The 21,947-nt window shown below is 47.3% G+C and overlaps 2 protein-coding genes across 8 annotated transcripts in view; one reads left to right on the forward strand and one right to left on the reverse strand.

The window, feature by feature from the left end:
• Window positions 1–2,152: 2,152 nt before the first annotated feature.
• Window positions 2,153–11,134, reverse strand: LOC123478478 (translation initiation factor IF-2). Of its 2 annotated transcripts, none has more exons than XM_053914195.1 (4): window positions 9,717–11,134; window positions 9,306–9,378; window positions 8,421–9,098; window positions 2,153–2,922 (listed from the first exon to the last, which is right to left on the reverse strand). In XM_053914195.1, the coding sequence occupies exons 1-4, from the start codon at window positions 10,157–10,159 to the stop codon at window positions 2,890–2,892; spliced, it is 1,227 nt and encodes a 408-aa protein (XP_053770170.1). In that variant the 5' UTR covers window positions 10,160–11,134; the 3' UTR covers window positions 2,153–2,889. The 2 variants fall into 2 exon arrangements, with proteins under 2 accessions (XP_053770170.1, XP_053770166.1); XM_053914191.1 differs by having other exon boundaries at window positions 2,153–2,943.
• The window catches only part of RAI14 (retinoic acid induced 14), a 125,133-nt gene continuing 111,947 nt past the window's right edge, over window positions 8,762–21,947 (forward strand). For 3 of the 6 annotated variants that reach the window (XM_045186185.3, XM_053914177.2, XM_053914187.2), the window contains exon 1: window positions 8,762–8,898. The gene's annotated coding sequence lies outside the window, so the exon portion shown is untranslated. Of the gene's footprint in view, window positions 8,899–9,331; window positions 9,487–11,743; window positions 11,872–18,349; window positions 18,475–21,947 lie in introns of those variants that run through there. The other 3 variants (XM_053914165.2, XM_053914173.2, XM_045186184.3) reach the window with 3 other exon arrangements.

A 21,947-nucleotide genomic window follows, 5' to 3' on the forward strand; every position in this document is an offset into this window, starting at 1 on the left:
CATCCCCTTCTCCTTAGCTCTAGATCCCATATAAGTTCAACTGCCTGACCTGTGTTAGGGAGCTCATGTTCTTATTGTTCCCTTGTCTGTACATATATAATAAATTTGGCCATTTCCTCCTGTTAGTCTGTATCAATTAGATTATTACTCCAGCCAGAAGAACTTAGGAAGGTAGGAGGAAATTTTACTTTTCCTCCCTCACAGTATCTACCCCATAATGTTGTTGTGAGCATTTTCAGAGGTAATGCTTGCCAAGTATTCCGTTGAAAAACAAGCACTGACAAACTTTAACATATTACCCAAAGATGCTCTGGCAGAGGTGGCCAGATGACTCTCTACGGTGGACTGGCACTTTAGTGGCCCCCGGTGAACTGCGCTTCCCTGCACACATGCCTCTGTGTAGTCCCTCTGACTCTGGACTTGGCCATGTGAATAGCTTTGGCCAGTGGGACCATGACATACATGATGTAAGTGGAAGCTTGATAAGCATGTGCACATTGGGCCTCATTCTCTTGGAATTCTTCTTGGAACCCAGCCACCAAGGAGCCCAAGGAGCCGTGTGAAGGAGAACTGAGATCTCAGCCAACCATCTCTAGCTGAGATCCAGGCAGGGGTTCCAGGAGTGAGGTCACTTCAGATCATTTGGCCATTCATTACTCCAGCATATACCACATGAAACAGAATCAACTGGTCAACCCACAGTATCATGAGAAATAACAAATTGTATTACATTATTGTTTTAAGCCATTAAGTTTTGAGTCTCTTTCTTTTACAGCAACAGACAGATCTGATATCTATTCTCTCTTTTTTCCCACTAGCAGAATCCCAATTTTATTTGGTATGCAATAAACCCAACTAAAAATCCATACTTCCTTCCCTTCCTTTCAGATGGGAGTGAACATGTGACACAGTGTCGGACAATAAAATTAAGGTATGAGGTGGGGCTTTCAGAAAATCTCCCTACGAGGGGCAGATTGCACTGACCTGTCCACTGTTCCCCTTCTTCCTGCCCAGAACAAAGATGTGCTGCTGGATGTGGGGAAGCAGTCTTCCCCCAACGAGGGAAAATTCTGGAGAATCGCAGAGACTTCAGACCTGGCATCCTTACGACACTGATTCAATCCAAGTAAGTTTTCAAAATATGAAGAAAACAAGCCTCTTTTTGTTAAAGCCATTATAACAGGCATTGTTATCACTGTAAGAGACAGCAGATCCAAACACCCACAATGTTTCAATTGCAACATTATTTACTAGCATGGAAGCTGCATAGTATCATCCTTCTGAACCCAGGCTGCATATCCAAATAGCAATCTCTATTGGTGGGGATGAGTTTACTCATATTTTGTTTCCCACAGTACATGGCTTCACAAGATTTTTAGCAGAATCGTACGCCTCCTGTGTTCAAGAACAAACTTGCCAGGCGATATGGCTTCGGAAAGCCACAGAATAGCGCTGAAGAACTAGGAAGCAACACAAAGCCATTTGCTGTCTGCTTTTGGTGATTCCTTGTCCATGCATGTCTATAGGTCATCTCTCCAAATAGTCTGGGAACTCCTTCGAGGTCAAGAGCATCTCATATTTCTTATTTCTATGTGTGTTCAGTGCTGTACCTTATATATTAGTTGATAAAGTTTCCATATAAGACTTAGCAAACAGTACCCTAGAAATGATTAAATTATAGCCCATGACATTTTAAATAACAGTTGAATTGATTTTGCTATATATTCACCCCAGATTCTATGTATCTCTTATGCTTCTCCTATTAGTGATAACTATCAATATTATTTCTTTACCTCTTACTCTGTGCCAGGCATTATTGTATGTCCTTCACATGTATTAAATATTTAATCTCCCAAATAACCCAAGAGTCAGGTACTGATATTAGTCCCATTTTGCAGATGAAGAAACTAAAGCCAAAAGAGATTAAGTGGTCTGCTCGAAACTGCCCAACTAGTAAGTGAAGAAGTCAGGGTCCAAACATACCACCCGACAGGGTCTCTCTCCATCCCTCCCTCCCTCTCTCCCTTCCTTCCTTCCTCCCTTTCTTCCTCCTCCCTTCCTCCCTCCCTCCATCCCTCCCTCCCTTCCTTCCCCACCTCCTTCCCTTCTTCCCTCCCTTCTTTCCTAAAATTCTTTCTCATCTTTACTCCACATTTAAAAACAAAGAGAAAACAAAAGAGAGTTCGTCGTGATTGCTGCCCAGCAGCCGACAGCTGCCTCAGGCTGGAGAAGCCGCTCCTCAGGCCACGCAGGGAGGACTGCGGGCCGGGTCACAGCTCCCCTGTTTGCTGATCTTCTGCAGAGCTGGCCTCACACGTCTACTCCCGACTTCCTCCAAAATACCCTCCGTCTTCCATCCCCCTGAACGGAGCATGGGAGTAAGAACGCCCACACAGTTTAAATTAAAATGTTTTAAAATACTTCCCAGAGTCCGCAAAGCAAATATGAGACCCACTCAGACCTCCACCTCCCTCTCTTTGTCCCTGGCCCTTGGGTCTTTGGGTGGCAAGTTTCCCAGACCAACTCAGTGCTAATTTAGTCTTCTGGTTCCTCCAAAGAGCCCCCCAAATTCCCTTCCCTGTTACATAATTCGACAGGACACAGTCCCCTCAGGCTGGCCAATAGTAACCTCAATAAACTTAACACCAAAACCCTGGCCCCTGCCTTTTATCAGTCTATTACTGTGAAGCCAATTTGCCTTCTTGGCGCTTGTGTTCTAAGTGTCCTAGGAACCCATGAGAGGAAGCCGCCATGGCCTCTTCCTGCTTCTGCAGGCGTCTGTGGACCTTGCTTGTCCACAGAATACTTCCACGGTGATCCTTCTGGCTCCCCCAATTCATTCCTCCTCTCTCTGGCATGTCACAGGGCAATCAGACATGTTCACACTCTTCATCTTCTCGTTCTGAAGCTCAAGCAGGAAGTCTGGAACAATAAATTACAGGCCTGTCTTTGAAAGAAAAGGCAACAGAAGAATAGTAACTCTACCTTAGAAGAACCTCCTCCTGAACGTGAGAAGCCTGCTTAAGGCACATATTTGGGTAGTTGAGGAATTTGTATCAAGGCAAAACAAACAGAGGACTTGTGGGATTTCATTAAATATCTTCACAGTGCGGTCATATATCTTAAGCACTCACAGTCTTCGGTGGAAAATGTCTCTTAAAAATGTGTTCCCTTGCAGAGCCGAAAGATGAATTTTGAAAACAACAAGCAGCCTACTTCATGTGGCCTACTAATGACTTTAAAGAGAGTGACAAAAATGGAGAAGTGGAGATCAATGACAGGAGCTAAATGGCTACAAAACCTTTGAAAAACATAAACAAGAAGCCATAACAGATGCTAAGTAACTCATCAGCAAAAATAGTACGTTCACAGGTTTATTATGGGTGCTCTATTTGGATAGGGGAAAGACAGGAATTAAAATACCTCATAGGCAGAACTTGATCTCGGTGAAGAAGACAAAAAAAACCCAGAGCTCAGGTTTAATGCTGTAACAGAAAACAAGTGGACCAGGCCAACGAAAACAGCGGCTTGGTTTAGAATCACTCCATCAGGAAATCATTCTGGAGCAATGACTTTTGCAAGGGCCTTTGCAAGAGCCACCCCACCCTCTTCACCTAGCCTCGCTCTGCTAAGTCAAGAACCAGATGCTCCAGGCACGGCAGGGGCAGACAATAAAGCGTGGCCTCACGCCCCCATAATCTAGGAAGAGAGCAGAAAGTGGCGATGCCTGGGCCCCACACCAGACCACTTTAATCAGTATCGTAGGGGATGGGGCCAAGACAATTGGTGGTTTTTAAAGGCAGGTGACTTTCATGGGTGGCCAAGGTCATGACCCACCGCGGAGGATGAAAGAAAAGCTGTGCCTGGCACACTCGTGCGTTTACATGCCAAGTATTGCTTCTGACTGTGGAGCTTTATGAAAGCCCCTTCTCTTAGCCTGTTGATAACATCTAACCACCTTCTGGATGTTTATGAGGTCCTCGCAGTGCCCTCCTCCACCACCTCAATGGGAGAGTACTTTCTGGAATTTCTGACATGCGTAGCAGAACCACCAACTTGGCAGCATAATGGCTATTTGGATTATCTTAAGATGTTTCTTTTGCAAAAGGGGAGGCCACCAAGATTGAGCTTTCAGTGTTTGTTTTCTGTCCCATGGTGATGACACCCGGGTTCCACTCCTCTTCACCCAGTCTTCCACCAGAAGTGGGAGAAGTAATGAAATCTCTATGAGAGTCGTGTATAAACAGAGGCGGCCCAGAGGCAGCCCAGAGTGTGGGTAAGGAGATCACCCGGGAGCTGGCACCCCACGCTCTGATGCTTGGCCCCAGTCTTTCTGCTTCTGTGATTTGGGTGGTTGCTGGATCTATTCAAAACACAGTTTTGGCCCTGGCTGATGTGCCTCAGTGGATTGAGCACCAGCCTGTGAACCAAAGGGTCACAGGTTCAATTCCCAGTCAGGGCACATGCATGGGTTGTGCGCCAGGTCCCCAGTAGGGGGCACATGAGAGGCGACCACGCTGGATGTTTCTCTCCCTCTCTTCCCTTCTCTAAAAATAAATAAATAAATAAAATTTAAACCCCCCACAGTTTTGGCATCTATAAAAGCAGGATAATGCTCCATCCTGCTGCTGTGAGGGATCACACAAACCACATCTACTAAAATCCTCAATCCATATTAGCTCTTACAGAGGTGGGATTGAAGTTAAGAGTGGAGGCTCTAAGGCCAGAATGTCCTAGTGGGAACCCCGACTCTTCCTAGCTGTGACTTTGGGCAAGTTACTTCACCTCTCTGGTCCCAGTTCCCTCACGTAAGCAAAGGGGATAATAACAGTACTTACAGGGTTCATATAAGGACTAAATGACATAACATTAGGGTGGCCTGCCATCTCAGCTTGCTCAGGACAGGTCTCATTTATGCTGTTTGTCCTAGTGTCTGTGCTGGTTTAGAATTTGCCTGCCCCGTTTTACTCTCTAACATGTAACAGGTGTAACAGTGTCCCAGATTGGCTAATTCAGTACACAGCCACTGTGGTTGATGTGTGTATCACTTCGGAAAGTGTCTGGTATGGAGTAGATGCTAAAGGTGTGTTAGATGCTAATATTAGCTCCTAGAGCAGTGCTGTCCAAGAGAAATCTAATGCAAGCCAGATACTAATTTTTAATTTTCCAGTTAGGCACATTTTAAAAAGAAAGAGGACTAACTGAAATCAGTGTCAATAATATATTTAACCTAATATATTCAAAATATTAACATCTCAATATGTAATCAGTATAAAAATTAGTGAGGAATTTTTCTTTTGAAAACGTGGTGTGTGGCTTGCATTTATCACACATCTCAATTTGGACTAGTGCCATTTCAAGCGGTCAGTAGCATAGTAAAATAGTGGACTAGTGAGTGACATTTCAGGTGCTGACATGTGGCTAGTGGCTGCCATACTGGACAGAACAGTTTTGCAGACTTTATATCCCCCCTGGGAGTTGATGGGCCAGTCCTAAGACCTTCTCACGTCTGTAATGTCAAGGTTGAGATGTTCAGCTTCTCTGCCATATTCCTCCAAGCGGGGCTCTGATGCAGAGCTTTGGAGTGTACTGTTGCCAAGCACCTTAGTCTTACACCCTAAACAGACGCCCAAGGTCACTGAGAAGGAAAGTACAGTAACTTAGCCTTGGAAAAATCTCTGCTGGCTTCCTGGCAAATGGAAAACCGTGGCCAATCAGTAGTTGCAGGCTACTTTATGACTATGATCTTATTAAATTATGAAAAGCAAGGCTGAAGTTACTTTATTCATTTCTCCCATGCTACAGTTTCTTCCTATTTGAAAATATTCCCAAGAAAATACAAAAAAAAAACAACAAGTGGCTTTTCTATAAATACTTGGGCTTTTTTCCTGTAGATTACCTCCCTTCGACCTTCGGATTGTGTTTTAGCTTCATTCCCTGGACCAGCCCCCTATGGCCAAATGCCCCTCAATCACGCAGCCTCCGAGCAGACCCAGAAGGGCAGGGAGACCCTGGTCGAACACCAAACACAGTGGAGGGTTCCTTTCTGGCTTTTGTGTGGCACCTATCTCCATTTCCTCCTTTAGGGACTGTTTCCTGTGACCCCAACAAGTCTTAGCTTCGGTTATCCAGAAGTTCATACTATAGGAGGACTGATGAGAGACAGAGCAAGAAAGAAGGAATGTAGTATCATACAATTTCGAAAGTGAAAACATGGCCCTACCAATCAACGACTTTCATTCCTAGTTTGGAGTTGACGACCTTATTGGTATGGTGAGACTGACCTGCCAGAACCATTGGAGAACAATGCTTTGCTGAAAAATGGAAGGGCGACATTGCTTGTGAAGGCTCTTTAAGCTAACAAAATGGGCTTAGGATGTTAGGGCTGGAAAAATTCTCAGAGGCCATGGAATTCAGTGTTTTCTTACTGATTAGGAAAGTGGGACCAGGACAGGTTCAAAAGCGTGGTGAAGTTTCAATGGCAAGTGAGTACAAGAGAAGGGTCGGGAAACCCGGTCCCCTTGCCCTGATCACTCCTAGTACTGCATAGTACACCACGGTTACCTTGACTTGGGGTCATTCCTCTAGTAACAAACAACATGCATTTCTTCCCCAAAAAGTTTTTACCAACTTTATGCAGGTTATATAGTTTGGTTTTTTTGAAGTTGTTACTTCAATATTTATTTTTTAAATATATAATCTGTATTATATTTTTTCCATTACCATTTTACCCCTTATACCCCCTCCCCCCATCTATCACCACCCTATGGCCCCTGTCCATGAGTCCTTTTTCTTTTTCCTTCTCTCACACGCTTTTACTTGGGCCTGGTCTCTATCAACAGGTGTTGTTCAATGTATCCTGAATCCAACTAGCATTTCCAAAAGGCCTAGGGGTGGTCCCTCCCCCCACAAACCAGAAAACCAGGAGAAGACTGTTCAGTTCCATTCTTGACTGGCAATCCCCCTGCCAGAGGCTGAGCTTCAGCTGCCGTCTGAGTTTCAGGGGAGGGGCATCTGGAACACAGTCTTGCCATATCACACTGACTGTAATAGTCTTTTCCTCCTCAACAATCCTTCACCCAGAGTTGGATTTGCTGATGTTAGATGGGGGGCTTATAAACTAAGGAGAATGAAAATATACAAGCCACCTAGGGAGCCCCCCGCCTGACACCGCCAGGTAGGCTCATATAGGCAGATGGCCGCAGGGACAGGCCCCGCAATGTAAAAGAGAAAAAAAGAAGAGAGACAGGCCTTCTCTGAATAAAATAAGGCTGGTGACCTTGCCTTACACAGTGATTGTTTAATGTTTGATGTTTTAACTCCTTCAGCTACAGAATATACACATGTCAACCTTCCAAGGCGGCATGGTACACACCCTCTACCACACTTCATATCCCACCCTTCCAGCTGCCCCTGCTTGAGCGAAGAGACTGACCTGCTAGAAGCAGAACAGAAAACTCCTAAGTGGCAGTGTGGCTCCCGCCCACCCCCCAGTACGCTACCGCGCACCATTACCGTGAAGCACAAAGAAAAACCGTGCTGTAGAAATTGCCAGCATTAAACCAAAAGAAAAGTTTGCCAGTTTCCCTTTCCTTTAGAGGGTGACTTTATTTGAATAGGATAAAAGACAGGAAGAGGAGTACACATCTTGTTTTAAGCTGGCTGTTCACCACTTCCCTAAGGAATCTCTGATGTGTAAGTTAGGAAGTGAAGACCGCGCAGGCAGTTACACAGCTTTTGCTCCCTGTTTGGCAATTTGATAAGTCACCAGTTAAAGCCAAGACAGGCTGTTTCCTTGGCTGGTAGGGGGTTTGGGCCTGGGGGATGGTGGTAGATAAAGTCTGACTCTTAGATAAGATCTGGCCAAGACAAGATAGCAATGAATTGAACTCTGTGAAGGCGAATTTTACTTTTGTTGTTGGTGAATAAAGACTTTTTAAGCCATAAGCTAGTTGGCATGACTAGAATGAATGGAGAAGCCGTCCCAAATTGAAGCAGGTGGAGGGCTTTGGAAATCCTTGGAATGAAAGGAGTCCATCGCATTCAAACGCCGGTCTCAGCCTTATGGGGAAGGGAGAGGCCGTTGGGGCCCCGGGAGGAAGGCCCTACCGTACCCCTTTGCTTCGAGGCACTGCTTTGAGGGCTCCGCATTCCTGCCTTTCAGCTCAGGCAACACTGAACGCTATTTTCTGTTGTCACCCGTGAGTGTAGGGAACAGTCACTCCAGCCAATTAGTTCAGTCCAGAGACTATGAGCACGCTCTATCTACTTTACTTTCTGTTCAATCACTTTGGGAAATATAACCGATTTGATTCTGGTTAGAAGGAGCCTGGATCAGTAACACTCCCACGACCACAAACGACTTTGTAAATGAGTACTACTCAGGAACTCATCCGTCCTAAGCCTGGGGATCACAGTACCGGTCCTTTCCAGTAACCTCCCGTGATGACGATGAAACACATCCGCGGGGAAGGGTCCCACGATCCACGCAATACTATGAGCGGGCCACCGCCGCCGAGAGCTCGCTGCCGGGTCCTGGGCAACTCCCGCAGGTCGGGACCGGAGAGCCTGGCCGGGTCACCTGACTCGAGGAATTTAGGGCCCCGCAGGGGGGGAAGGGGAGGGGAATGGTTAGCACCACCCTTCCCGCTCCCGCGGGATCCGGGTCGGCGGGGCCGGCGCCGGGCGGCCACGTGGTGGTGCTGCCGCTGCCCCCGCCCCGCCAGCCCAGCCCCGGAGCCGCAGCGCCCACTGACCCCCGCAGCGGAGGAGGAGGAGGGACCGCGGCGCAGGAAGCCGGGCAGGAAGCGAGCCCGGCGGCCGCGTTTTCCTGGGGAAGCGGCGGGCTGGGTGGCGCAGACAGCGGGGCCCGGGAGCAGCTGCGGTCTCCTGGATGGGGTGAGTGCGCAGCGCCGGGAGTTGGGAGGCTCCCTGGAGCGAGGTCCCCGGCTCCCGTCCCCGCCTTTGTGTCTGGGGCTCTGGCGGCGACGAGAGCCCGGGACGGCGCGCCGGGCGGAGCGGCTTAGCGGGTGGCAGCGAGGGTCCCGCCACCACTCCCTTGTCCGTCGGCGGCCGGCAACTGTCTGCGGAGGGCAGATCTGGGGACAGGGGAAGAGGGGGACGGTTGGGATTCGAGTAGTGGGAGGATCGAGCCAAGTTAGGAGAGGGGTTTTCTTCCACCGGCCCCGACTCGAGGGCCAGCCGGGGCAGGGCGCGGGGCTACGGAGGAGCGAGCGCGGGTGGCAATGAATGACCGGCCTCCGCAGGGCATGCTGAGTGCGCCCTGAAGCTGCACTCTGTCCCACCTGCCCGGCCCGTCCGGCTCTTCCAGCTCCCCGCTGCCTGGCTCGACCCGCCTGCGCGCTGAACTTGGAGGACCTGAGGAGGAAGGCGGGAGCGGGAGACTCTGGGTGGCTCCGGCTAGTGAGGGTCCGCTATTGTTCCATTTCTGACTCCAGGAGCCCTTCGGCTGACCCCGGCGTGCAGGTGAGGCCACCCCGGGCCTGCGACTGCCTCCCGCCGCCAGTTCCCGGTCCTACTTGTCCTTTTCCCGCCGCAGGTCTGAGGGCGGTCGGGAAGGAGGGATGCTGGAGTTCGGGCAGACTCGAAGCGGCTGGGACTTAGGGAGGAGGGAGGACGTGGAGCAGCGAGAGGGGCGCGCGGGCCGCTGTCTACCCCAACCTCTGCCCGGGAGGGTGTGTGCCCTCCCTACCAACCTTCCCTTTGCTGCCGGCTTGGCAGGTTTGTGTCCGCGGTTTAATTTCTGCACTTTGCAGGGTTCAGCAGCCAACTCCTGGCTCACGCTCTCCTTTGCGTTTGGACCTCGCATCCCCCTTTTGTGAAGTGGTTGGGGTGGGGAGGTAAGGAGCTCAGAATATGGAGAGGCAGCTGACGGGGCAGACGTAGCCCAGTGTAAAGTGCAGGAGTTATGGGAGACCTCCCAGGGGCCGGGGCAGTCAGTATATCCAGGCTTCCGCTCCTTTAAGGAGCCCAACTCAGCGCAACTTTCCAATGGTGATTGGGTTAGACCTGCAGATTCCAGGCCGCTCACCTGCACCAGTGGCTTCCCTTGGCCCAGGCGCACAGGTCTTTTGGATGGGTCTGCGTTTTCCTTGCGGTAGAGGAGAATCCCAAGCTCCCTGGAATGAGGAAACAACATTGCCAGTTCCTTGGAGAATGTGATCTCGGACTGTAAGGGTCTGGCAGAGGGAGGCACTGCCTTTGCGGATCAGGGCTCAGCAGAAGCTCATCTTAGCGAGGAGAGTCTCGCCTCCTGGAGGTTCGAACCGAGTTGGAGAAGACACCGTGCATCCACTGGGAGGCTGGGTTTGGGTTGCTCTGTCCCCAGTCTGCAGGTCCCTGTTTACAGGTGTGGCTGGGAGTTTCATTACCAATGTGTGTAATCTGATCATCTTTTCTTAATGATGCCTGGCCAGTGTTATACTTCTTTCTCTTGCTCTTGTAAGATGGATTTCACGTGAGGAAATTCATCCAGTTCCTATCATTTTTAACCAGTGCTTGCATAACGTGGATGGGGAGAGGCTGTCCCATGTTGGGCTGTTGGGGGCCTTTCATTTCCATTCTTTGAGATGCTTCATTAATGAATTTCTTGTATCATTTACACTCCTTAGATTTGTTTTATGGCTTTTGGGGGGGGGTGGTGATTACAGACCTGTTGGAAAATCTTGTTACTGTTATCTGTGAAACTGGATGAAAAGAATGGATGCCAGGCCCTGGAGACTCAGCAAGGGCATGACCTGGGCCCTGCTCACTAGTAGTGTAGCTGACGATGAAGCTGTGTCTCTGAATTGCCACTTCTCAAAGCAGCCTTGAGGCGAGTGCACTTGGTATCAATCACAGTATAAAGGGGACGAAACTGAGGTTTGGAGGTTAAAGAAACGACCTTGGAATTAATAGAAGGTGATGAAGGAGTTTTGTCTCCTTCTCATCCTTCCTTTAAAATAAAAATAAATACAAAATATTTCCAATATACATCAAAGAAGAATATAGTAAGCCTTCCACTTCCCCCTATTACCTATGTTTAAGAGTTGTCAATCTTGCCATATTTGCTTTATATCCCCTCATAAAAATAAACTACAACTGAAATATTTTATCCATCCCTCCTCCTCGGGTACCTACTGATGTGAAGTTCACATATAAAGTTTCCAAAGATGTTTTGGTACTTCTGGATATTACCTATTCACAAACTGTCCGCGAGCTTGTGTGTTTAACATTTTACATACATGGCATAGTTCTCTACACATACAACATGCAGTTTTTAATTTGTCACTGTGTTTTTGAGGTATATATAGATCTTTCTTTAGCTTTTACAGAGAATTCCGTTGTATGAATAAGTTAGAGTATATGCATTCCCTTGCCAAGAGGAAATTAGAGTGTTCCCAGTTTTTCAGTTACCCCTTTTCTGCTGAGGACAGTTGGTCTGTTTCCACTTTTTTCCTGTAGTAAAGTGTGCTTCCGTAAACATCTGAGACGCGTTTTCCTGGACACAAGTTTCTCTGTTACGCACACAGTTGGCTGGGTAGTGGGGTCTAGGTAATGCTACATTTATTATTTCATTTCCCAACAAATACTTGGGGTATAAATAGGGCACGCTTGGTTATTTGTTGAATGAAAAAGTAAAATTCATCAATTTTTAGCTCTTAAGGAGATTACATTAGTTGACTGTGTTCTTTTGTTGTTTTGTTTGAAAATTTTTTTTTCAATGAGGAAAGTACCTCAGCTATGACGTTGGAGCAGGAGACAGAAAACTGTGGGGCTGACTCCGGGGTTCTTGTGTGGAGGCCTTTCTCAGCCAGTGGCTGCTGCTGTCACCTTGGATGGCTATTCAACCCTCTGCTCCCCTCTTCCTCGGTGAGACAAGGGGTTTGAGTAAGCATTTACAGGGGCACATTCCTGTGCCAGGAGTTTGGGAACATGTGGCCGTGTTAAGGACATTTTGCCCCGAATTGTGACCCCTGAATCTGGAAGCAGTTTAAGACATTTACATACATTGGCTTCTTCCGGGCACTTGCCTGCCTCAGAGCCCCTGCGTTTGCTTTTCCCACTGTCTGGACCGCTCCTTGCCTAGACGTCTACGTGTCCGTGCCCCTTGACCCCTTATCTTCTTGACGTCACCTACTCAGCAGACCTTCCCTGGCCACCCCCTTCCCGCGCACCTGGTCCTCTTGTCTGCTTTCTTTTCATCCGTGGTGCTTGTGACCTTCCAACTTGCCATATACAGGGTCTGGCACAAATAACACCCCTTTTTTATTACAAAATCTTTTACAAAATCAGGAGCATGTAATTCTGTAACATAACAATATCACATTCAAGCACACCGTATGACATTTTAGGTGAAATGTTCACATTAAGACTATAAATTATTACACCCACATTATTACCCTACCAACCACACTCAAGCAGGCGTTAGTTCTGCTGGACCCTGTATTCTAATTTATAGTGGTAGGCTGTCTATTCATCCTAGATGAGAGACTCCATGAAAATGGGTTTTGCCTCTTTTGGTCACTGACATATCCCTAGCGTCTAGAACAATGTGGACATATGGCAGGCACTCATATGTTTGTTGAATGAATATAATGCTTTTTGTTGTGGTTTTCTACTTACAATTTCTCTTTTGGATATCCTAAATGGCTGTCATTGAGTACCCCAGGAGTCATATTTACAGGTTCCATGTGGATAAAAATTATAGCATCTTATAAAGAAAGCACTTTACTTAAATTCATGTGACTTAATCTTTAAAACACTTGTCTTCAGATTTTTTTCTGCCACCATTTGCGTAAACCTGAATTCAGAGGAAAACATAAGTAACAGGATTCTCGGAAGTGCACCCATCTTTCCTTTCTCAGTAACTTAGCTTTCCGAGACTCCAACTGTTGTACAAGGTACAATAAGGGATCCCAATTCTCCCGTCCCCGCAGCATTGGCACAGACAGGCCAGCAACAGTCTCACGGAAGCAATGCCAATGTCACGGAATTTCTAGGACTAGAGGTGTGTTTCTCTGAATTGCTGCAGGGGGGATACTCATCCTCACCCTGACTTTGTGCATTCATCCGTGAGGGTATTTTTACAGGGTGGGGGTGGATGATGACCTTGTTCTAAAGACCCGGGAGCAACCAACATGTGGTAGAGTACCTAGAAATACTCTAAGAACGGTCCTTAACTCATGGTTCTGGAAGCATTCACGGTTATAGTGCGGTTTGTTATTTCCCCGGAAGCCAACTGAATCGTCTCTATCTTGCATGATGAATACCGGAATCGACAAACAAAGCTACGTCTATCGATGGCCTCTTGAGCGTATTTTAAATGGGTCGTAGGGGGAAGGAGTCTAGTGGGGAGTCCCAGTTGAGGCAGATGGCGTTGAGCAGCGATGTGAACGTCAGATTAAAATCTGGAACGCAGGCCCTTGGCATCTACTGAGTGAGAACCACATAAACAAATCTGTCAAGCTTTGTCAGTGAGCGAACAGATTCGGGGCCAAGACACTTAGTTTGACAGGAAGGCTTATGTAGTTGGAACATGTCCTGTGAAAGTTGACATACTAGCGATTGATCATTTTTCAGAGATGAAAGGGAGCCCCTAACTCGAGGTGGACAGTTGTGACCCCTTCAAACTGCAGCCAGGAGCAGCTGCCCGTGCACAGTGGCCTCTTCCCACCGCCCAGGTGGGGACTCGTGAGTCAGTGTGCTCGTGGAAAGTGGGTTGCTTTTTCTTCCTGCCTTGAGAAAGGCAGAGGAAGGTACCGGCAGGGCCCCGCCACGGCCTGTGCGGTGTCCCGAGGTCCTGCCCTGAGCCAGGGCAGGAGGTCCTCACGCAGGACTGGGTGGGCGGAGGAGCCTGCCCTTCTCTCTCTGAGCGAATCTGATTCCAGGTCCCATCCACGTGCATCATGCGTGAAAGTTGATTCAGATGCTCTCAGAACCTTCTTGGATTTTTTTTTTTTTAATTCTTAGATTTTTGGGGTTGGGGCACTAAATCATTGTTCTATTTTGAGAACAAAAGTTTCACATTTCTTTTCTATGAGTTTTTTTTAATTGGAAAAACTGTTCAACATGTAGGCATAGAAACTATAACCCAGTATCTGTAAGTCATCCAGGGTTTCCTAGAAGTTTTTTTTTTTTTTAAGGAAAAAAATAATTTCTGTTGCCGACAGTATGTATATGTCCAATCAGCAATCTTGATCAGCTCCTCATTAGATTCTTTCTATGCTGTTCAATTTTATGCCATGTTGGGTGTGCTCCTTGTTTACTTTTTCTATTGCTTTTCGTCTAGAGTCTCTAAAAGCCAGACAGATTTCCTCAAAATGCCTCCCATCGCAGCCTGTCTCTCGGCCAATCTGTTGACGGCTGTGTTACTGCTGGTGCCTTGTTTGACAACAAGCGCGCTTTCTTCCTCCCCTTTGAAACCACCCCAGATTATTTGAAGTGCATACCCCTTGGAACAAAGCGCGCTTGAGTCTCATTACATTGCAAGTGGGTGTTTGTATCCACGGTGGCAAAAGAAACACAGAGAGCTGCACACCCTATCCCGGTGATATCTGCTTCGGGCGTGGGTGGCCGCCTCCCCGGCCAGAGCTGCTTCTGTGTGTGGCTTCCAGAACAGAATCACCCGCACTCCCTGCCCCGCTCCTGCCTCGCTGGGGCATGTGTCTCAGGATTTCACTTTTATTGTATTATCAGTGCTTCTCATTGTCCTGAAGAATTGTAGTGCTTCGTTTTTTATAGCTTAGAGAGAGTCGTTATACAGGGTATCGGAATCATTTAGAGATGTCCGCAGAGAGGGAAGCACCTGAGTGTCCAGAAGTTCTGCTTTGCCAAGTCCTTGCTCGAGCCACGGAAACCTCCACATCCATCTGGAGTTCACCTGCTCGGCTGAGTATAAAAATAGCGGTTTATCAGATAGTGACTTGTCTGTGATTATCTTTATGTTTTCTGTTACAACTTGGTGTCTTTAGCAAAGTTATACAGAAAAGGTTTTTTGTGACTTACAAGTTTAATAACTTTATTCATTAACCATATGCCGCACATATGAAAAGGATGAGGAAATAAAAACATGACCGTGCCCGGGATGAGGCAGGGGGCGTGTGAGTGAGGGCGCCCGGCCAGGAGGGATGCCTTTTTCAGATCGCTCCATTCAGACTTCCTAGAGGGAGCTCGGGACGAGCCAGCTGCAGGGCGCTGTTCTGAAGGCAACTTAACTTTTTTTTATTTTTTAAGGTCTTATTTATTTTTTAGAGAGGGGAAGGGAAGGAGAAAGGGAGAGAAACATCACTGTGTGGTTGCCTCTCATGCGTCCCCTATTGGGGGCCTGGCCCCCAACCCAGGCATGTGCCTTGACTGGGAATCGAACTGGTGACCCTTTCGTTCACAAGTAGGCAATCAACCACTGAGCCACACCAGCCAGGGTGGCAACTTAACTTTTTTAAGTAGTAAAAATGTTGGTCTGATGGCCAGACTTTTAAAGATGGTTAGAGTCATCTAATACACAGCCCATAGTTGTGTTTGAGCTCAGGAGCTGACCCCGAGTTTAAACCCAGCCTCCCCCATTTATAAACTGTGCCCCTTGGGCCAAATAACCTTTCTAGGCTGCCATTTCCCCATCTGGACACTGGGGATAATAACGATAGCATCTAATTCTAAATTTGATGCTCATTTAGCATAAAATAGTAGGAAAAACTAAAATTTTGCAGCATGAGATAAAATTGCGGTGAATGATAGCTATGGTCTCTGTGTTACATTGCTAATGTTACCGTGTTCTTTATCAACCTGCCGTGAAGGAACTGCCGGTATATTGGCCAGTCTGATTACACCTGCGGTTATAACCACGGCAATAAAGAGGGGTTGCCCCATACGTCATTGCGGCACATCTGTGCAGTTCGCCACTCTTCCCTGTGTTGCATTCCCCCGGTTAGTCCTTCTGTTACCACACCATTCGGGAGTGTGGACAATGTAAAGACCTGTTTCCTCTAGTGTGTCTTTACACTGCAGTTGACGCGGTTTCGAAGGAGTGACCCACCTCATTCGAAACTGCATTATTAACAAGTTGCTGAGTTTCCCCGGACGACTGGGCTCCATCACAGCCTGGTTGCAGAGCAGGTAAAGTGAAGGTGGTGGCACACACAGTGAGCGACGGGGAATTCCCTACTGAACCCCGTGGGAGAGTGGCCACGTGTCGGTAGACAAAGACATATACACACACGTTTCTGAACTGTCCATAACAGAGTAGTGCCTGAGTTTGCCTAGAAGTTCGTCAGTCCGAGTGAAATTACATGCTGGTTAATCATTCTTCCTTCTGCATGTGGCAGAGTAAATCTTTTAAACTACAACTTTCAGGATCATTAACTCTCAGTGAACTCAGGTCTTAGACTAGACCTGAGTTTGATGATAGTAAGTGAACGTTAAACATGGTAAAATACATTTTGTGCTTAATTTGGTGCCTGCCTTGTTAGTAATAATGATAAGAGGCTGTTATTGCCAAAGGGATACTGTCATCACAGTCTTTGAAGAAGAAAACCTAAGTCGTTGCTGTCTCATAGAACTCTCAGCAAGCTAGAAATAGAAGACAGCGGTCATTTTGAATTTTCTAGTAGCCACACTCAAAAAGAAACGAATGACATTAATTGTAATGGTATATTTTATTTTACCCGAAGTATTATCATGTATGCAATATAACACTTACTAGCGGTGGAGTTGACATTTTTTCATAGTCAGTCTTTGAAATCACTGTGTATTTTCTACTTACAGTACTTGTCAATTTGCATCGGTCACATTTCACATGTGGCTACTGGTCAGTGTCAGTTTAAGTAATATGTCGTCTTGTCGGTCTGGCACCCCGGTCGTCTGGAACCTAGAGTATCCTCATTAAATGCATATTTGATTGTTTCCCTGCGTCCTTAGCCAGCTACCAGGGATTTTGCTCATGGCTTTAAGTGTTTCTGTAGAGCAATGTAGCTTCATCACGAACTGATTCCATGGTATAATGGACATTTGTGTTTTTGGATTACAAATCTGAATCTCTGCTCTTGTGCATGTAACCTACATAGAACGTTTATGTATTATAAATAGAACATATGTATAACAATAGTGACTTGAGTTTTGTAGGCAGGGGTTGTGCATGTGTCCCACATTTCTACATGGCCCGTAGTTGGTATTCAGAGCACATGGGTGATTAAACAGTATAGTTTTCTTATTTTTCCTCTTACACTGCAAGTTCATGTGCAGCCACGCCGTTTTCACTCTGTAAACCCTCCTAGCATCAGGCGCCATAGCTGCGTGGATGTGGGTGGGGAGTGAGGGGAACATGTTAAATCCTTATTACTGTTTGTGAAACATCCCCCATCCTTCATGTTAATGCTGGTTGCTTCTGACCCCTAAACAGAGAGTGGTCCAGGGCACCCAGTACCGTTAACAGGGGCTGTCTTCACTGGGCAGGAGCCTCCAACTGCCCCCGTGCCCCTCACCCCCATGGATTACAGGCACGGAGCAGCCTGGGACTCCTAATGGAAAAGATCAGAAAGGCTTTTCCACTTGCTCTGCCAGGGCAACAGTGACAAATCCAGGCTGGCATAGCCCCTGGGGATTGATGCCTTGCTGTGGAAGAGGGCCACTGGGTTAGGCCTCTCTTCCAGGGGTCTTATTTAGAATAAATTAGGGTGAGTGACAGTGTGTTTGCATATCATCTCTTGGGGCAATTCAAGGATTAACTGTCCGGGGGATTATCCTTGGGCCTTGAGGCCTCCTGCAGCTGAGCCCCAGCCCTCCACCCCTCCCCACTCTCTTTGTTCCCTTCTCTCCTGAGGGTCTGTCTTATTCAGCCTCAGCCTCAGCTCCTCCAGCAACTTCCTTGTTGCCTCAGCTCTAGGGAATGGAGGAGAGAAGGTCCTCCCTGACTCCCTCCAGGACCCAGCTGTTACTGTTGCTACTTTGGGAGAGTTTCACAATGGTCTCACACTCTTCATGTCCAGAATTGTTTCCATTGTTGGCTGGTTCCTGTAGGAGAGGCAGAGAGCAGCACGTACTTTCAGGATGGAAATTGCCCAGAAGACCCCCATAGGCAGGCTGGCCGGGTCCTCTGCAGGGACAGAAGGACGAAGGGGAATAATGAGTGTAATGAGTGGAATGCTGTGGAGGTGGTGCTGATGGTGGGAGGCCAAGGGCATGAGGCCTGGGGCAGAATAGATCAAGGAGCCGCTAACAGTCGAACAAAAGAACAGTCAATATGCTCTCCCTAAGGAGAGCTCAGGCTCTCCTGCAGGCTCAGAGGGGGCACTGTGGGTCCTCCGGTTCTGTTCATGGAGTTAGACTCCAGAGAGTGTATATTTCACATTCGTAGGTTGCAAAGTGGATGCCCCTGGTGACCTGAGAGATGCGCAGAGCGGACTCCGCACTGTGCTGTTGAGTTCTGGGCTCCTCTCCTTCTGTGGTGGCTGAGATGACAGCCTGAGCAAGTCTGCGTAGGTAAGAAGGTTCCGAGGGACTTGTCAGGACTCTCAGGTTGCAAGTGACAGAAACCCAACTTGAACTAACTTAGGCTAGAAGGGGTACGCCTTGGTTTATGTGACCCCAAATCCTGTGCTAAAAGGCTGTGTCTCTAGCAGAGCCTGGGATCCCTGGAGTCAGGGGCCTGCCCCCCTGGTCCCCTTCCCCCTTTCCCAGCTCCCTTCCGCTCCTCTCTACCCCCTTCCATTCCCCTCTCATCTCCCTTTTCTTCCCTTCCAACCCCCACCCCTCCCCCTGCCCTCTCCCAACTCCAAAAATCCCTGGGACAGTCTCTGAATAGCCTTGCTGAGGACACCTTCCCATCACTCAGGGAATAGCAACAGTCAGAACATGACCAGGGAGAAGCGGGGTGGGGACAAGGACAGTTTTCTACAAGGAGGGAAGTGCAGCTATCGGAAGCAGGCCAGCTGCTGCGGATCAAAGCGAACCTCATGGGTCTAGTACAGTGTACAGGGAAGAGCACCCGGAGGCCTGCCTGCCTTCTGCGGAGCCAGCATGCCCTCTCTCTTGGCCGGGAGGCGAGACACAGGCTTTTGTGAGTACAAGGTATTTGAGAGCCATCTAAACACGGTAGGCAGTTAGGGCAGCAGAGAGAATTTGTGTCTTCGATCCATTCCCTTACTTCTTTTCTTAGGGCGTCAGAGTTCACAGAATCTGTTTTAGAGGCTCGTTTCTCCCGTATTCTGAAAAGTATTTGAGACACAGGATGATTGGGTAGAGAGATCCAGCAGGCCAAACAGACCCATTGTGATCATTGCAAATGTCATTTCCAGCATTCCAGAATGTGGAGGGTCCAGGGAGTCCCCGTGTGAAACTGAGTCGGAGAGCTGATGGAATATGCAGTAAGCAAATGTTTGACAGTTCCGTCTTTCTTGAATGAAAACAACAGTTAAATATCCTAAATGGAGCCTACCCGCTCACTTTAAAGATACTTTTCACTCCTAACAACTTTGCATGTGACCTCTTCTTCTCTGTTTGTATTTGGTCCTTTAAAGAACAGCTTTCTTGAGGTAGGATTTTCATTCCATACAATTCACCCATTTTACTATAGAGTTTATTTATTTATTTTTAGAGAGGAGAAGGGAGAGAGAAAGAGAGGGAAACATCAATGTGTGGTTGCCTCTCGCGCCCACTACTGGGGACCTGGCCAGCAACCCAAGCATGTGCCCTGACTGGGAATCGAACCAGCTTCCCTTTGGTTCTCAGGTGGGCACTCAGTCCACTGAGCCACACCAGCCAGGACCCATTTTGGGATACAATTTGATGGTATTTAGAAACTCTACAGAGTTGTATAATTATCATCACAATCTAGTTTTAAAACACTTCCCCTCACCCCCAGAAGATCCTTCATGCCCATTTAAATCATTCTTACCATTCCTAGCCCTAGACAACCACTAACCTCCTTCCTGTCTCTGTAGACTTGCCTGTTCTAGATGTGTCATACAAATGGAATCTTACAATCTGTGATCTTTTGTGTCTGACCTTCACTTTGTACAGTGGTTTTGAGTTTCATGCATGTTGCACTTCGTATTGGCATTTCCTTCCTTTAAGTGCTGGGTTGCATCTTCTGTATGGAAATGCCACATTTTGTTTGCCTAGTTCATGGATATTTCAGTAGTTACCACAGTTTTTTGCAGTAAGGAATACTGGTGCCATAAACATTCATGTACAAATCTTTGTATGGACATATGTTTCATTTCTCTCAGCAAGATAATGTAGGTGTGGAATTGCTGGGTTATATGTAAGTTTACATTTAACTTCATAGGAAACTGCTAATATGCTTTCCACAGTGACTTTCTGCTTTCTACATTTTACATTCTCACCAGTAATGTTTCAAGAGTGGACCTTTATTTTTAAAATTGATTGGTTCTCTTGGGTTTCAAGATAGGTAAAAAGCCAGGAAGGAAGGGCCTTGGGAGGAAGAAGCTGAGGCACGCAGCCCGTACTCCTTGCCGTCTGGGGCTGATTCGTGGTTGTCCGTCTGCAGGGCAGCTTTCCTGTCTGCCGGGGTGAACACGGTGATGGACGGTGCTGTTGACAGAACATCAAATGATGTGGAAACAGAAAGAACCTTTTAGAGATCGTCTTTAAGATGACCTCAAAATGAGGGACAGTCACACAGCATTCCTTGGTCCTAGACTGATTTTTATATTCCAGAGGTAGCTTGTTTTGATTAAGCCTGTGCTTCGTCAGGTTGGGTGGGTTTGGGGCGGGAGGTAACCTCGGGCTCTGCGCTGGTGGCCTATTGGAGCGTGTGAGTAGCACAGTGGGCCGATCAGATAGTAACGTGGCCAGAGCCTGGGCTGGTTTTTATAATAGTGCTGGTGGCTCTGACTGCTTCGTGGACCAAGATGAGTCCGGGCTGATGGCAGGTCTTATTTTTAAAAGAAGAATGATGCATTTGTTTCTCAAGAGACATGCCATCCCCAGGATAAAGGCACGTTGTCACTATAGAGAGGAAGACTGATGTTCTCAAGAGAGTTTTACTCCATGATTAGTATGACGCAAATACCTGAAAGACATTCACAGCTTAAAAAGAATGTGGTAATTTCATTGCAAAAAAAAAAATATATATATACTAGAGTGCTTTGGAAACAGTCCACTGCCAAAATGCAGCTACTGCTTGTATCTTTTTAAATTTTTCTTAACTTGTCCCTTTATCATCTGGGCAGTCTTTCGCACACCTACTCCTTGGTTAATTCATATAAAAGATGACATATCGGAAAGCACTCAGCCCCTAACAAGTGCTCAGCAGCGCTCACTTGTTTGCTTACTCATTTGTGCACTTGCTGGGTAAACAAGTCTCCTACGAAAGTCACACAGAAGCTCTGTCTTGTGTCACGCGGGCCCTTTAAAGTGTACTGACTGAGTCCTTGCCTCTGGATAAACTCTGACTTTTCTGATTAGCCTTTAGTATTAAAAAATCTCTACACAATTTCAACTGCTAAATACTTTTTAACAGTGAGGTATAATTAATTAACACGTAACATTACATTAGTTTCAGGTGTACCGCATAATGTTTCGATACTTGGATGTATTGCAGAGTGATCACCACAAGCCCAGGGAACATCCTTCACCTGACATACCTACTGAATTTTTTTCTTGTGATGAGAACCCCCTTAGATCCGCCCTCTTAGCAGCTTCCAAGTATGCAGTACTTGGAAGTGTTACCAACTATCATTAACCACGGTCGCCGCGCTTTGCCTGACCTCCTGGGATAGACTGGTAACTGGAGGTCGGTGCCGTGTGACTCTCAGGGTGTCTGTCTGACGGTCCTTGCTCTCTTTGACTCTCACATTCCATCATTCAGAGCAGTCGGCTCCCTGGGCTCCGCTCAGCGTGTGGACGATGAGTGAGGAGCGTGGCAGAAGGCAGGCAGGAGGGCAGCGGGGGCAAACTGGTGAGGCTTCATAGGCCAAATGAGTTGGGCT

Source organism: Desmodus rotundus, chromosome 1 (genome assembly GCF_022682495.2).
Source record: "Desmodus rotundus isolate HL8 chromosome 1, HLdesRot8A.1, whole genome shotgun sequence".
In the NCBI taxonomy this organism is placed as follows: Eukaryota; Metazoa; Chordata; class Mammalia; order Chiroptera; family Phyllostomidae; genus Desmodus; species Desmodus rotundus.